The following is a 15,409-nucleotide window of genomic DNA, read 5'->3' as shown; positions in this document are numbered from 1 at the left end:
AATACCAATGATTTGCTCTTGCAAATGACAACAATTATTTACTTTATTACGTTAGTAAAATGCCCTCTGTTTTTTTTTTTTTTTTTTTGCCTAGATTAATAAATGCATTTCACAAACCCGGTGTGTGTCAGTGCATTTGGCCATAAACATTTTGAGGTTCTTGCTTCATGTTTTTCACTGCAGAATATGAGTGATGTAAACAAGTGGGAGAGAGAGAGGAGGAGGATTTGTGCTGTCAGTCATGAAGGCAGGATTTTGGATAAGCCTCCATGCCATCTAATGGGTATTATTTATTCAGGAAAATATGTGGTGTGTTTTTTTTTTTTCATTCCCTCTGGCACTCGCTACCTTACACTGTGTTTGGGTGATCTTTCTGTTTTTGGTTATGGAAAGTGGATGTGATTTGGACTCCGTACATTGGCAAGAGCACCTTTTAGCAATGGCGTGCCAGACGCATGGATTATTTCAACCTGGATAAACATGAAAGTCTGCATGAAAAAAAAGCTGTGTGTTTATGCAAGTGTGGAGATCTAAGATCTTAGTGGCCGTGTTTCTATTGTCCACCATTGCTTGACCTCAACAGAGCCTTATTTCCTGCTCATGACTTCAGGGGACACTTGAGAAATAACACAAGCACATTCATGTTGTACTTGCCTGAGCTGGCTGAGTTTGAGATGGTAAACATTTGGAGATAAGAAAAAAAAAAATTCCCTGAAGAAAGAACAGGAGTAGCTAAAGTGTGCTATACTTTTCTGAGTACAAGTTCTCAATGTGCAGTGGATCTTGGTTTAATTTAGTTAACATAAGCATGTAAGGAATGCCAAAACATAATTACCCCTTATTATAGTACGCTCATTTGTACACTCTGATAGTATCAAACATGTGCTTCCTCCCTCTCTTTTCCTCACAAAGAGAATACAGAGGCTTTGTTTTGCAATGCAAGCCAGCCAAGAGATTACAAAGTTTTGGTGCGCAGTTTCCTATTTCCACCCTTCAAAAAAATCCTCATACCATTCAGCTGATTAGACAACTGACAGACGTGGAAAGAAACGACAAATGCAATGCAAATCGTCTATACTTAGTAACATAATCTGTCAATTCTTATACTGTAACAACAGTCTAATCATCTAATGCATCAGTTTGAAATATATTGTTTCTTCCTTTATTGATTCCCTTCTTGATTCATCCTGTTGTTGATTAATTACATGTGAGTTACATAGTAGTTACAAGCAAACAGCATTTTTGGGCATTGTTTTGGGCAAGCTGGGCAACATGGCACTAATTAGAGGCTTAGATTAGAGTAATTAGTGTGGTTTGGAAAATATGTACCAGGGGCTCTACCTTAACAAATGCAACGCAGTATGGAAACAGAATTAGAGGAAGGATACTGTAGGAAACATGTCAGCAGTTTTAAGGGAGATCTCTGTTCTCATGAAGACTCTGATTAGCCCTTAAGCCATAGGTACGTAATAAAGATAAATGCTTTCAGAGCTCTCAGGGGTGCTGTGAGGAACATGAGCTAGCCAGTCTATTCCAGTTCAGTGCAGAGAGAGAGAGAGAGAGAGAGAGAGAGAGAGATGGTGAGGAAATGACTTTATAAAATCTCCAGGTTGTTTCTGTCTTTGCAGTTGGATTCACAGTGACGCAGATAAACCCGACTATTTTCTCTTTGTGTGAGAAAATGTTGACCGTTACTTTAATTCACCACAAAACATTTTCTGGGTGTTTACATATCTGTGGTTGCCCAATGGACCTTTGTGTTGCCCATTCACCTGTGTCTTTGGTAGTTGGGTTCCTCCTGGGTTTCACATGGGCTTGGAACAGCTCTGAGTAGTGCAATGATGAGGTTCTGCGCAACCACAATATGAATATAGTTAGTTGGAATGTAAGAAATGGGCTTGAATGTCAATGATGTGTGTGGGTGCAACTCAGCACTGAATGAATGAATCTACCCATGACTTGTTTTGACGCAGGACAGCGAGTAGGGGTTAAAAACATGCATGCTGATCTTTTGAAACGTACAGTGTTATAGTGTTCTTTCATTCATTCTGTCTATTCAACTTCATGTAGCTGCATTAGCAGGGTCAGTCGTTGTGGTAGATCCAGAATATTGGTCACAAGAATACTCACTGGAGGAAACGCCTTCCCATCATTTTGTAATCTCTTTGACAGCGTTACTTGAATACAAAGCAGAACAAAAGTTCTAAGACTTACCTTCATTTTTAAATGTCTTACGTCTCACAACTCTGAGTTTAAAGAAGACTCCAACCTTGATGCTCTGGAAGTTCTGGGATTTTTCCTTTCAATCTTAAGAACACTTGACCAGAAACTTAATCAGTGAGCTGGTTCAAGGCACAATATGAGTTCCATTGTACCCGCATCATACTTGTTCATTTAGGTTTTGGAGACAGATACGAGTTGCATGAGACATTACTTTAAAAGGGAGAAAAAATAGGGCCTTGGATATTTCCAGAACATTTAGATTGTATCATGAGAGGTTACTTGGGAGGAACAGATATTAGGAGCATGACAAGGTGCTAGAATGACTCAGGTAGTGGAGCTGTCATCACTGTGGACCTGGGAGCAGATCTAAACCAAGTGATGGAATCTCAGACTTGGATAGCTGAGATAGGCAAAGGATTATATGTTAAACAGAGTGTCTGTTAAAGAATGAGTGAATGCTGTGCTGGGCTTTGCCCTTGCCTTTGGAATAGTGACTCTTTTAAACTTTACAACTTAATGTAAAGAGAGCGGGTGCTCCAGACACAGTCAATTTTGGAAGCTAACAACCATTAGCAAACATTTGGGGATCACATATTTTTAAGTCTATGGCCTCACGTTGTCCTCTTAAGTTTCTACAGGGTGCTCTGGTTTCCACCCACTTGGACGAAAACATGCTCTGTATGAATTGACGACACTAAATTGCTCATAAGCTCCGCAATGGACTGATATCCCATCCCACCTCACAGCCAGTGTTCCCAGCATGAGCTCCAGAATAAAAAAGATTACTGAAGATAAATGAACGATCGAATCTACCATGATGGTGACACTGTGTGATTGGATTTGCTCCTACATGATCATGAGCATATGCTTACAAATCAGGACATGTGGACAAAGATAAGCTAGAGGCAAGATTAAGGAGATATAATAGTGCAGTAAATGCCTAAGGATTTTAGGGTGTTTTTGAATAAGTTGAAAGTGAGCTTTTATTTAAGGCATTAAAGTATAAATTGCAAAGATAATGCTTCTGTATTTGTAAAAGCCTAATGTTTGTACTTGATAAAGATGAATGATGACAGGAAATGAGAGATATACTGTATTACCTGAACGTTATATGTTAAAAAAAAAATACTTCCTATACAAAACTAAATTCTTTACACTTTCCTTTGCGTCTTTTGTCCGATTACTTGTTTGATACCAAATCTGAAATGAAAAGTACCCTTCTTTCTCATTCCCTGTTGTCCAGAGTTGTTCTAACCATTGTGTTTATGATTCATTTAGCTATTCTAAAACCTTGCAGAGCTAGAGATTGATAGTGTTTATGTATTTCACACACCCACATCCTCAGCTGAAAAAACATGTTTCGGTAGGAAATATTTTCACTTCTCATTCCCAGCCTATTGCTCCTGGAGCCATTTACGTTCAAAACATCCTGTTGGTGTTCTAAAAAGAAAGAACACCCAATCCAGTCTTAATAATGGTTTAAAAAATGTAGCTGTCAAAGTGGAATTTTAAACAACTGCAGCTTCTTTGGACCCATTTTGCAGAATAATCCAGTTTCACTCCTTTTCTTCTTTGTCCAGCAAATAATAACAGACTGATATGAATAGTCTTCATCTAGCATAGTTGTTTTTGGACTCTTGAGATAATGTATCCAGTTAAGACTCTGGAGGAGAATGGACTAGTTTGTTTACGTTCTTTGTCCACAGGTGATACCTGATCCTAGATCAGAGGTACATACCTAAGAAACCAGATCTCATGTAATCAGAACATGGTGTATGCATGGATCTTGTAGAGATCTTGATTTATCTTAAAGAGACTGCACCCAAGAGGACCGTTAAGTAGTCACTGTAAATGTAACCCAAAAACCAGTCAGTTTAAAAGATGTGTGTGTAATTATAGCTAGATTATTATCTCCCCTGCATGTTATGGAGTGTCCCTAAGGAGAGCTTTAGATTTTGTATTGCATATGTGAGTGAACTTGTTGGAATGTGCAAGTGCGTGGATGGGATTACATAAGCACCATTCAACCCAGACTGCTTTTGTTTACCTTCTTTGTCCTGAGTCGTAACCTCGGTCCTTGAGTGACGTGAATAGATGCTTTTTCGTGTGAACTGACTCGAGCCGGAGCGGCAGACAGCTGACGCTGTGCATCCTGTTTGTGCTCATCTTCATATCCAGACACATCCCTTACCATATACTTTATATTAATGTTCTAATTACAGCCAAGCTCTCCTGCAGCTTATGGAGCACAATGGTCATTTGTTCATTGGAGGCACACAGACTGGTGATGATATTAGCCAGAGCACTAATCTTATTACAGTCAGCAGATCATGAGCTGCTGCAAACACAAATCTCTTTTAAACATCACTGACTTCCAAATCTACTTTGCAAAATGGTGATGGATGAAGGATCTGGAACTGATGATCTTTTTTTTTCTTTTGTGAATAATTTTCTTTTTTGGATTAGGGTATATTTTAGGTAAATATACTTCCTCCTCAGTGTACTTCAAATCTTTTACACCATATAAGAATTCAAATGCGAATCTTAGTTTCATGTTAAGTGATGCCCATTTGATGTTTTTTAAATTTACAAGTTGTCTCTTTTGTAGCTTATTTATTAAAAATGCTAACAAATTTTTAACACTTTTTTTTAATATATATTTCAGGTTTCATCCTCCTGTGTTCCCACTGCTAACTATGAACTGGTAAGAATATCTCTGTTATCAATGCAGAAGTCTTGGATATTTTTTTCATGATGAATGTAGTCATTAAATCACATAGATAAAAAACGATCACCTGATTTTGGAAATTAGCAAGAAATAATAATAATAATAATAATTCACATTCACATACCCAGAATTCAAATCCAAAAGACAAGGCCAAATAAGGAAGGAATAACGAAGAATAAGCAAGATCTTAGAGATCTTTTCCTTTTTTGGTTGAAAGAATGTATTTAGAGTATTATAAAGCTTTATTTTCCTCCCTGCTTGGACTACTAGGACATCTCTGGCAACAATATTTTTTTACCTCTGGCAACATAGCCCTTGGTGAACATTACCTTTTCTGCACTTTCAATAAATCTTAAGTTGTTTTCTGGCTTCTCAGAATGAATGATGTTTTCACATAAATCATATTTATGTCATTTTCCTAACGTCAAAGAGATATGCGCTTTTTTATTTGTACCGGTTTCAGTTCATAGAAGGTGATTTGAACAAAGCAGATCGCTGGTATGCAGGACGGACGTCTACCTGCCCGGAGAAGCAGATCCCTCAGGCACCCAATGCAGACATTCAGACCCTTTATAGTCCATTTAAACAGAAGTTAGGCAATCTTTTTAAATCACCAGTGTTGTTCCAGGGAAGAGAAGAGAAAAAAAATTGTACTTGTGAAAACCTGACTTTACTGAAGCTTGAAAATAAGCATGACTCTCGAGGACAACTCCGGCCAAATTTTCTAATGTAATACTTGGACCAGCTGGCAGAGAGTAAGAGCTGAATTTATATTAGTGCATATCAATGCAGTTAAGACTTGAATCAACACGAGCTCTTAAAACCTGAGTGCCAGAATGTAGGTCTTAAACTTAAACTTAAATTTATTCTACTATTTTATCTGACAGAATATGCAAATGTATAAAAATTCTGATTTAATATGTCACATTCACAAACATACACAGTATGTACACAGTATGTGTTTTACGACTGTTCCTTATAGTAGATGTAAGTAGGTGCAATAAAGATAAAGATAAATAAAAATAAAAATAAACATAGATCTGTAAATGTAGATAGAAATGTCAATGAAGATAAATAAAATAAACATAAATACAGGTCTGTCCAATTAGCAATGAATGTGACTGAATACAGATGAGTATGTTATTTATAATTTAGATGTATACGGGTTTCTGCTGTTAACAAACGATTTCTACGATTTGATCATTTTTGGAAATGATTTTATCTTTCTGTCAGTGTATGTCGCAGACTATGCAAATGTTTAAAAATTCAGATTTTATTTGTCACATTCACAAACATACACAATATAATATTTAGTGAAATGCTCTTAATTTCTTATTCTAAAAACATAGAAATATAGAACAAGAAATATAACAAGAATCTCAATAAAACCACAATGGAGATAGAATTAAATAAAAGGAGAAGGGAAGAAAGTATATAGAGAAATGTATATATGAATTACCCTTTGATTTAAAAAAGAGAGTTTGACTCCTAAGCCTAAGGTCGAACCCCCCCACACCCCACACCCCACCCCCCGACTGCTACCCAGGCGCCGGAGTGTGTGTTCACGGTGTGTGTGTTCACTGCTGTGTGTGTGTTCATTGCTGTGTGTGTGCACTTTGGATGGGTTAAATGCAGAGAACGAATTCTGAGTATGGGTCACCGTACTTAGCTGTATGTCACGTCATGTCACTAACACTAACAATCTGATTCACCACCAAAAGCTCCTAGATTATGTAAAATACCTGCTTGTGGAGAAGGAGCTACTGAGGAGCTCACCCAGGTTTCTCTGCTGGAAAAATGCTAAAAAAGCGCTAACAGTTAGCTCTAAAATCAAAAGTTCAGTGTTTAGAACTTAAAGTTCTTAAGTCTTAAGTAATTTTTGGACTTAAGTCGTTGATCATTTCAGGAAATACACTAATATTATACCGATATTTATGCAGGGAGGGTTATCTGTATTCAGAGGCGGCTTACACGTCAACATATATCAATGATCTCTTTGAGGTGCAATCAAGCATCTTTAAGGTTGCCAGATTTTCTTGGAACAAAATTGTCGACGTTAGGTTCATTTCTAGACACATCTGCCTTTTTCTAATGCAAGCACTTACCTTTAATCCTGAAAAAAAAAAATAAATAGTCAAGGATAAAACATGTGAACTGAGGAAAGCTGGGCATTTCTTTCTCTTTGCTGTAAAATGTAATATGATCAGAACATTTAAAATAAAAATTAAAAAAAGAAATTCATTTAAAAGTCTAGTTTATTGCCAATATATTGCTTCAAGAATAGCCTTAGTTGTAAACATCATAAATTTTGCAATGGTGGTTTATTTCAATTCACTTTATATATCCAATTTATAAATCTTTTTAAATTTATTTAATAACCTGGCTTCCTTGATTAATACTGTATCTCAGCAGCTGATCCAGCAAATCTTAATAGTTTGAATTGCATTTTTTAAAATATTTTCTGTTCTCCAACTATGAATCGCATGCACAGCTGTAATGTAGCCACACAATACTTAATCAAGAGTGATGAAATTGTAATGTGTGCATGAGATAATCACACTTTTAATCACACTTTCCATTAGATAATTTTGAGTACTGGCAATGTTGTGTTAATTCAATGTGTTTTCTCCTGAATTAAAACAAAAGGAAAGAAAGAAAACATGACCACGATACGAAGGATAAGATGAAGAAGCTTAGATTGCTGCGGTTAGCTCATATTAAATGAGTGTATCTCATAAAAACCCACTTCTTGGGAAAAGTAATTTTAACTATTTAAATGCTCTCTTTCTCTCTGTATAAAAACAAAACACCTTTTGCTATGACTACTATTTAATTAGTTTAAACATGTCAATATTAATTATTAATTCAGACTCATGTGTAACTGAGAGTCTTACCTATTTTGAGCATTGCAATGCCGGCGTAACTTTTGATTAGTGGTTACGACTATAGTTACATCTCACCTTTCGTTACTTATATGTAATTTCGGTAGTACATCCTCACTATGAACACTTTTTCAAGTCTGAACATGACGCAATAATCCTGTAAAATTATACAATGTGAGTAGAATCAGAAGGGCCAGGGCAGCTTTGCTGGCTCTTGACTCCTTGTTTGGCGAATTCCTGAATGCTGAGGGGATGAATGAGGTGGATGCTGCGTCAAACTGTGATTTACACACACGTTTTGTACATTTAGTCAGAATGCTTTCAATCGAAAAGTAAGCTAGTCCTGGTTTTAGTGAAGACAGCCTGACATGTCTGAAACATTTTAAGACTGATGATAATGCCGGTGTGTTTGTCGTCAACACTCCATCAGGAGCACGTTCAGGGTGTGCTCTGGTGCATGCTGACACGCTCACTCTGCCAAGATGCATTCCTGAGATGTGCTCTCACGTTGGCCAGTTTTTCGTCTTAAACGCCAGGATGATGCAGTTGCCCGCGAATAGACAGGGAAAGAGATAGAAATGGAGATAGAGATAGAGGTGGAGAAATGAAGGACTACCGTTTATCTAGACTGTGTTTTTTCTCCATGGCGTACGGTACTTTACTTTCATGTTTATGGGTTGTAGATGCAGCATTAAAACATTGGCATCACAACACATGAAACCATACTGGAAACTAGAGCCAGCACATTGTTTTCTAAATACTTGCTTTCTAAAGATGGGCAAGATCTTTGAATAAGGAAAATGTTTAGAGCTTCACATACTTGCATGCTGTGCCCAGTTACATTTTGTGTACAAGACCGAGCCAAGCAGCTCTTTATGAAGAATTATATTTTATCTCAGCAACATTTTGTGTGTCCTTGTGCACGTTATTACTTCAGGCTGACATAACCAGGGGGATACACAAATGCGGGTTTGACTACACTACACTTGCTTTACGTTCTATACTTCTTTGCATTTTTCACCAACACAGCAGAGATTCCGTCTATTGTCAATAAATATACCTATTAGAGAAATAAAGAACTCATGATGCCATGGGTTCATAAACAGTTACATGAAAACATTTGGAAAGAATATAAATAAATTCCCAGAAAAATGCAGGTGGACTATGTTTCCTTTCTGTTGCACTTACAGTCCAAAACAGATTTTGTGGTTTGTAAGTGTTACTATCCACCGCAGTCCTTTGTACCTCCAGGCTGTCCATGTGTGGCCATCCGGAGCAGCAGAAAGTGACCTCAAAGTGATGAAAACTCCAACCAGAAATGAGGCATAAGGATGAATGCAGCTTATCAGTGACAGTCATGTCAAGTAATTACAGGGATGTGATAGCCTAGTGGTTGAGGTGTTTGACTACTGATCAGAAGGTCATGAGTTTGAATCCTAGGTTCATCAAGCTGCCACTGCTGGGCCCTTGAGCAAGGCCCTTAACCCTCAATTGCTCAGTTGGATAAATTGAAATATAATGTTAGTCACTAAATGCTAGAAATTACTCTTGGTGGTGAAACCCTGCTTAAACTTTGTGTGCATTGCAGAAAATTTATTTCAAACTGCTTCATGTGACATGATACACCCTAAGCAGTGATTAAGAAGACACATGAAATGCAATGGCAGGATAGAAACATTAAGGAGTTGGATTACTTTCTAGATCACTGATTTTTGAAAATGCCCTTGGAAGACAAACTTAAAAAGTAAATAGACTAAACAAACTTTAAGTAATAAGTAATGGACGGTTTGATGAAAAGAGCTAATTAACAGCAATTGTGAGCAGATGTCACTGTTATGTGTGTGTATCTGTGCACTGATCAAGCTTAATTCACCTAAGTATACAAGTGAAATGTACTAACAGGTCGCCCATCGGTGCGAATGGCTATGTTACATCCAAATATGTGCCCCAGTCTCAAATCACACACCTAGGCAAACACAGACAGACAGAGAGACAGAGACACGCACATGTATTTGCACACTGCAATGCTTTGTTCCTGATTCATTCGTGTGTGCTGTTGGCCATAATAGGCCAGAAGAGAGCGAAACGCATTCCACAAGCTTAGTGACAGTAAACAGGCCAGCGTCTCTTCTATCTGATATATACCAGAGTGTATGTGTATGTGTGTGTGTGATCTTGGAGAGGGTCTCTCTCTCTCTCTGTCTCTCACACACTGTATACAGCACATAGCGGAGGGTCCACTGTGACATCCACCCTCTGTTGGGAGAATCAACACAAGGTCACAGAGCAATTTGGGATGCTTCCATTTACTGGTTCTCACAGCGGCTGATTCGTCAGCTGGTTGGAGGAATTCTTTCCACTGAACTCTCTTGAGACCTGCAGCCTCCCATGTTTACATGCTGGAAAGATGCTTTCACCTGCCTCTATTTAAACACTTTTGATCATCAGTTATTAAAACCACATATCCAGATTCTTTAGGTGTTTTTTTTTATTACTGAAAGTCACATGAATTTGGACAAGTATCACTCGAGTTAAAAAGTAACTGGTTATCTGTTTATAAGTATCATGAGTGAAAAAGAAAAATAGTATAAATTAATTTTGTTAAATAAATGCCAAATGGTTGAATAGTCTAAAGAGCAACACAAATCAGGATTAAGCAAAATGAGAAAGTCTGATATGTTAAATTACGCTAATGTTCTCAAATGATAAAAAAAAAAAAAAAATACTTTAAATGTGTGGATATTTTACCTAAAAAGGGTTAAGCATATGATTCAGTATCCAAACCAAAACGTTGGACCACCTGTTGCTGATGTAAGTGCAATAATAAGTAATATTTCCTATAACACTAACTTGCTCCCTTATCCTTGACATCCTTAGAGGAGGCTAACAGGAGACTAGCCAATGTCCATTTTTTTATTTATTAAATGTTCAAGTTTCAGCTGTGCTGGCCTGAGTCATGTGTAAATCACACTGCTGAGCAGATAAGTAGAATAACATGTCCTTTTTAGGTGTTCAGTGTGGGACACATATAGGAAACTCATTCTGGCCAGATCAAGCAGCTGTCTGCTTTCTCATCCAGTTCGTGTAAACAGATTTCAGATAATCCCGTGTTCTGGATGATTACAAGGCTTATAAAAGGTTTTTTGGTCATAATACACAATGTACCAACCTCTGCAGATAAACTTTTTTGGCATACAGGAAAGAATAAAATAATATCAGTAATTAGTACTCACCAGTAGGAGGCACTGGACTATATAAAGAGTGGACAGTAATGTTCGAGGTTTCCCACAACCTTCTCTTTTTAGCATGTTTTGTCGTTCCCGCAAATTGAATCTGTTTTAAAAACGAGTGTCTCTGTAACTAAAAGTGTATTCGCTCTAGAAAATGTACAAGTTAGTTATTTTTTCTTCTAATCATTCATCAGAGAAGTATAGCTGCAGTGATGAAGTGCTGTGGTTTGAGGAATTTTCACTAGAACATAAATCCTTATGTGCTTAACTGCTATTCACATGAAAGTTATTAAAATATCTACATGTTTCTTACACTACAGAGTTAAAGAGTATATGAAACAGGAACTGCATGGTTTCAAATAAGATCTGAAAAAAAACATAAAATGGTTTATACAACATCACTGTTGAATTCAGATCAGTCAGATTTTTTTTTTTTCACCAGCAGCTCTAAGAGTAACTGCAGACTGTAATTCTATACTAACAGATAACTTTTGGACATTCCAAATACCCAAAGCTTAATAATCAACAACTTCCAAACATGCTTTTACCAAACAGCTAAATATCTATCTTTGTGAATATGTGATGCTTTCTGTGAATTTTATTTAACAATTGGGAGAGTCACCGGTGTCAGTGCATTGTAACAACCTAGGCAAATCTGTAACCATTCCACAACAGTATATAGGATGGAGTATACGCTGTTTTATTTACAGAGCAGTATAGAAATAACTAGAACGTACATTTCCTGAAGAAAATGTGAATGGTGCTTGCACGTGGCAAATCCCGGAGGCTAGTCGAGACGAGCATGTGACGTCATCTGAATACTCTTGAGGAAGTTTTCCTCATTGTGCTGAGTGTTTTGATATGTCACATGTCCATGTAGTGCTAATTTTTTATTTTCACTTGACATCACGTGACGTCATCAAATTACATGTGAGGAAGTTCCCCTCATTGTTCTAAGTGTTTTGATATGTCACATGTCCATGTTGTAAAAAGTTTTTTGATTTTGCATATTTTGGGGGCGGGGCTGCGGCAAAACCGGAGCGATCCGACTACCGGTACTTCCGGTACTCGGATCGCTTATAAAAGTCATACCACACCTCTCCTCAATGAGCCGGTCAATTTGACACGTCATTCATGGGTCTAAGGACAAAAGCTGCGAGACAAGTTACACGCCGAAGTTTTGTCCGGCACAATAGTAATAATGTTGCTTTGCAAGCACCATTAATTAAAAGTTTTAGGAAACCTCCGTGATGATGGAAACAAAGAAAGCTATTTCAGGAAGAGAGTCTGAGAAACCCCAGCACACTCCCATCTTTTCCCCTTTTCAACTGTAAACAAATCTGACCAGATGTGAAGGAGAATATAAATGTGGATCACGTTATAATGAGGCATTCTAAGATTATTCTATCTATCCTATTTATATCCTAATGTGTATATCTCAGAGTTCAGAGTATTGAACGAGTGGCACGGTTTAACACTATGCAAACACAATACATACAGTACAAAACACCTCTAAGCTTCAAATATCTATCAAAGCATGAAACAAATGTAAAATACATAGAACACTCTCACTCATTTTCTACCGCTTATCCGAACTAACCCTATCTCAGGCGTCACCGGGCATCAAGGCAGGATACACCCTGGACGGAGTGCCAACCCATCGCAGGGCACACACACACTCTCATTCACTCACACAATCACACACTAAGGACAACTTTCCAGAGATGCCAATCAACCTACCATGCATGTCTTTGGACCGGGGGAGGAAACCGGAGTACCCGGAGGAAACCCCCGATGCACGGGGAGAACATGCAAACTCCACACACACAAGGCGGAGGCAGGAATCGAACCCCCAACCCTGGAGGTGTGAGGAGAACGTGCTAACCACTAAGCCATCGTGCCCCCATACATAGAACAATTTCTGCTAAATGGGATGCTAAATGCTAAAATTTCAGCATGGGAAATATAATAAGAAAACATAAGTATGGGAAGTGATGTTACTGTAACATAATCCACAGCAGCGTGGAGTGATGAAGCGTAGAACCAAGTGAAGTTACTGTTTCCAGAGCAGTATTGATTATTTTCCAATAACAGCACATCCAGAGTTTCTTCTATTACCTCCACCACAGCAATTTGCCAATGTTAACAATCTTTGATTTAATAAATTTTCAAATATTGTGCTTTTCATCCATTTATAATCAAATGTAATGTTATGGAATGTTCCTATCATCACTTATATTATAGACGCTATATACAGTCACTCCCTTAGAGGCCTGTATTTTTCTCTCTTACTTGAATATAGCACAAAAAGCACACAGTTTTATACCGAACATGCTGTGGACTGCACAAAACAAACTTTCCCATGGTTTTTAAATGAGCACTGCTAAGTCTTATTTTTAGCTCTGGGCCATTTTAAAGGAGCCTCTGTTCATTGTTTTTGTTCCCTCCATTTAGAAATCTCCCTGTACCTTTTTTTCCCCCCTCGTCTAACATATGCTCTGAAGTGGGCTATAATTTGAGTCTCTAGAATCATTTACAGAAGTGGTAAACCCATGTGATAAGTACAGAGCCAAATTAGAGGCTCGGTGCCTGTACACTGTAGTAGTCTTGTGCCTGGGGAGGTAAAAGGAATGGGTTGAAGAAGGGCACTGCCGTCTCCTCCAAGCTGGGTCCCATGTGTCTTAGCTGTGGTTTATGTTGACAGTGCAGGTGAAAGTGCAGCATGGCAGAGGTAGCGGCTTGCAACAACCACCCAGACAGTCACTGTGCAACAGCATGATAAAAGAAACTGTCTGGAAATTTGGGTTCAGCTTAAAGACTGACGAATGCAATGGTATGAGAGTAATCAGCGGTAGAAAGTCAAAAGGCCACATGCAGTTCACTTGATTCAACTCTGATGCCTCTTCTAATTCAGTGTGATTTTGTTTGGGCTGGTTAGAACACAGCAACTGAACTGGGATATGGACCAAAACAAGCGGTCTGAGTGTCTGAGCGAGGTAATCATTTTCCAACCAAGATACAGTGTATTATGGGTTGCAAGGAGCATTTATTGTAAACGCAAGCAGCTAAACAGACCCACGAGGCACAAACTGAGGCAAAATGTAGCTGTAACTCTGTAGAAATGCAAGGTATTCTGGATATTTGGGCCAGCGAATAATAAGAGAAAATAAAAAAATAAATACTGGATGTGATGAACAAATAAAAATCAAATAATTTATTTAACCCCAGCTCTGTTTTCTTCATGCGCTGGTAAATTTTGTTATTTTTTTAGTCACACTTGGTAACGGTTTGTTTTTCATTTTCCATTAACAGATCTGAGTAATAAAAGAGTTTATGAGTTCAAAAAAAAAAAAAAAAAAAACACTTTCACTCCGATTTAGACTCAACCAAATGACTTGGTGTGAAAGCAGCCTTAAATCAGTTTTTAAACCATTTCCAAAACAAAATCAAACCATGGTACCGTATTTGCGGGTTTGTTGTACTTTATAGAACATGAGTAAATGGCTACAGTTTAAACGTAAGACAGATTAATACTTGGTGAGATCAGAAGAAACGGTTAAAAATCGCATTGTAAAAATAAAAAAAAATTAAAAAATACATGACTACTACAAAGCCTTCATGAGACCGCAAAAGGAAGAAAACTTTGATGAGGTGCAGAGGAATCTGGAAAGTATTTCTGCCACCCTTTCTAGATTAGGCCACACCCACTTTGAGTTTAAATATGAATACAGATAAAGGTATAGATACAGATAGCAGCAATGTGTTACACCCCTACAACACATACGACTAAGAGCATTAACAGATGCATCCCATAATAATCTTCCCATAAGCGTACTTAATAGCACTAAATATATCAAAAAGATACAGAATTTTCAGTATGAGTATTTAGTAATTATTTCAGAAATCGTGAAATAAGCATGTTGGAATATAAAATTTAATTTATTGCAAAACAAATTTAAAAGGAGAAGAAGACGGTAAGAAACATGTATGAGAAGTTGGCAGTGTGGAGTGTTCAGGCAGTGTGAGAAAAGGGTGTGGAAGACCCTCGGCACCACAGTCATCAAGCACATGACCTCACACCTCATTGCAGCCAGACTGTTCCTCAGGCCCTTACCACAGAATTGAAGACTGACTGCCAGACTTGTTCCAGAGGAATAAAGCCTCAAAGTTTGGCTTATCGACAAATCCACACTGTGTTTTTGTTGCTGGTTGGAGAGTATGTTATGCAGCTCTTCTCAGGAGTCAAAGATCACTTTCCAAATTCAGTCCCTTATGTGAGAGAATAAGGGTTTCGCTGCAGGAAACAACTTGGCTAATGACCATTGGTTTCTAAATGACTAATTTAT

General features: G+C 37.8%; 1 protein-coding gene across 12 annotated transcripts in view; it reads left to right on the top strand.

The window, feature by feature from the left end:
* Positions 1–15,409, top strand: part of tns1b (tensin 1b) — a 226,003-nt gene that overhangs the window by 143,920 nt on the left and 66,674 nt on the right. For all 12 annotated transcript variants that reach the window (XM_060876867.1, XM_060876857.1, XM_060876855.1 and 9 more), the window contains one exon: positions 4,889–4,927. In XM_060876867.1, the coding sequence (XP_060732850.1) occupies positions 4,889–4,927 (39 nt within the window). The remainder of the gene's footprint in view (positions 1–4,888; positions 4,928–15,409) is intronic.

Source organism: Tachysurus vachellii, chromosome 8 (genome assembly GCF_030014155.1).
Source record: "Tachysurus vachellii isolate PV-2020 chromosome 8, HZAU_Pvac_v1, whole genome shotgun sequence".
NCBI classification, from domain to species: Eukaryota; Metazoa; Chordata; class Actinopteri; order Siluriformes; family Bagridae; genus Tachysurus; species Tachysurus vachellii.
This window is presented reverse-complemented; position numbering and strand designations above follow the sequence as displayed.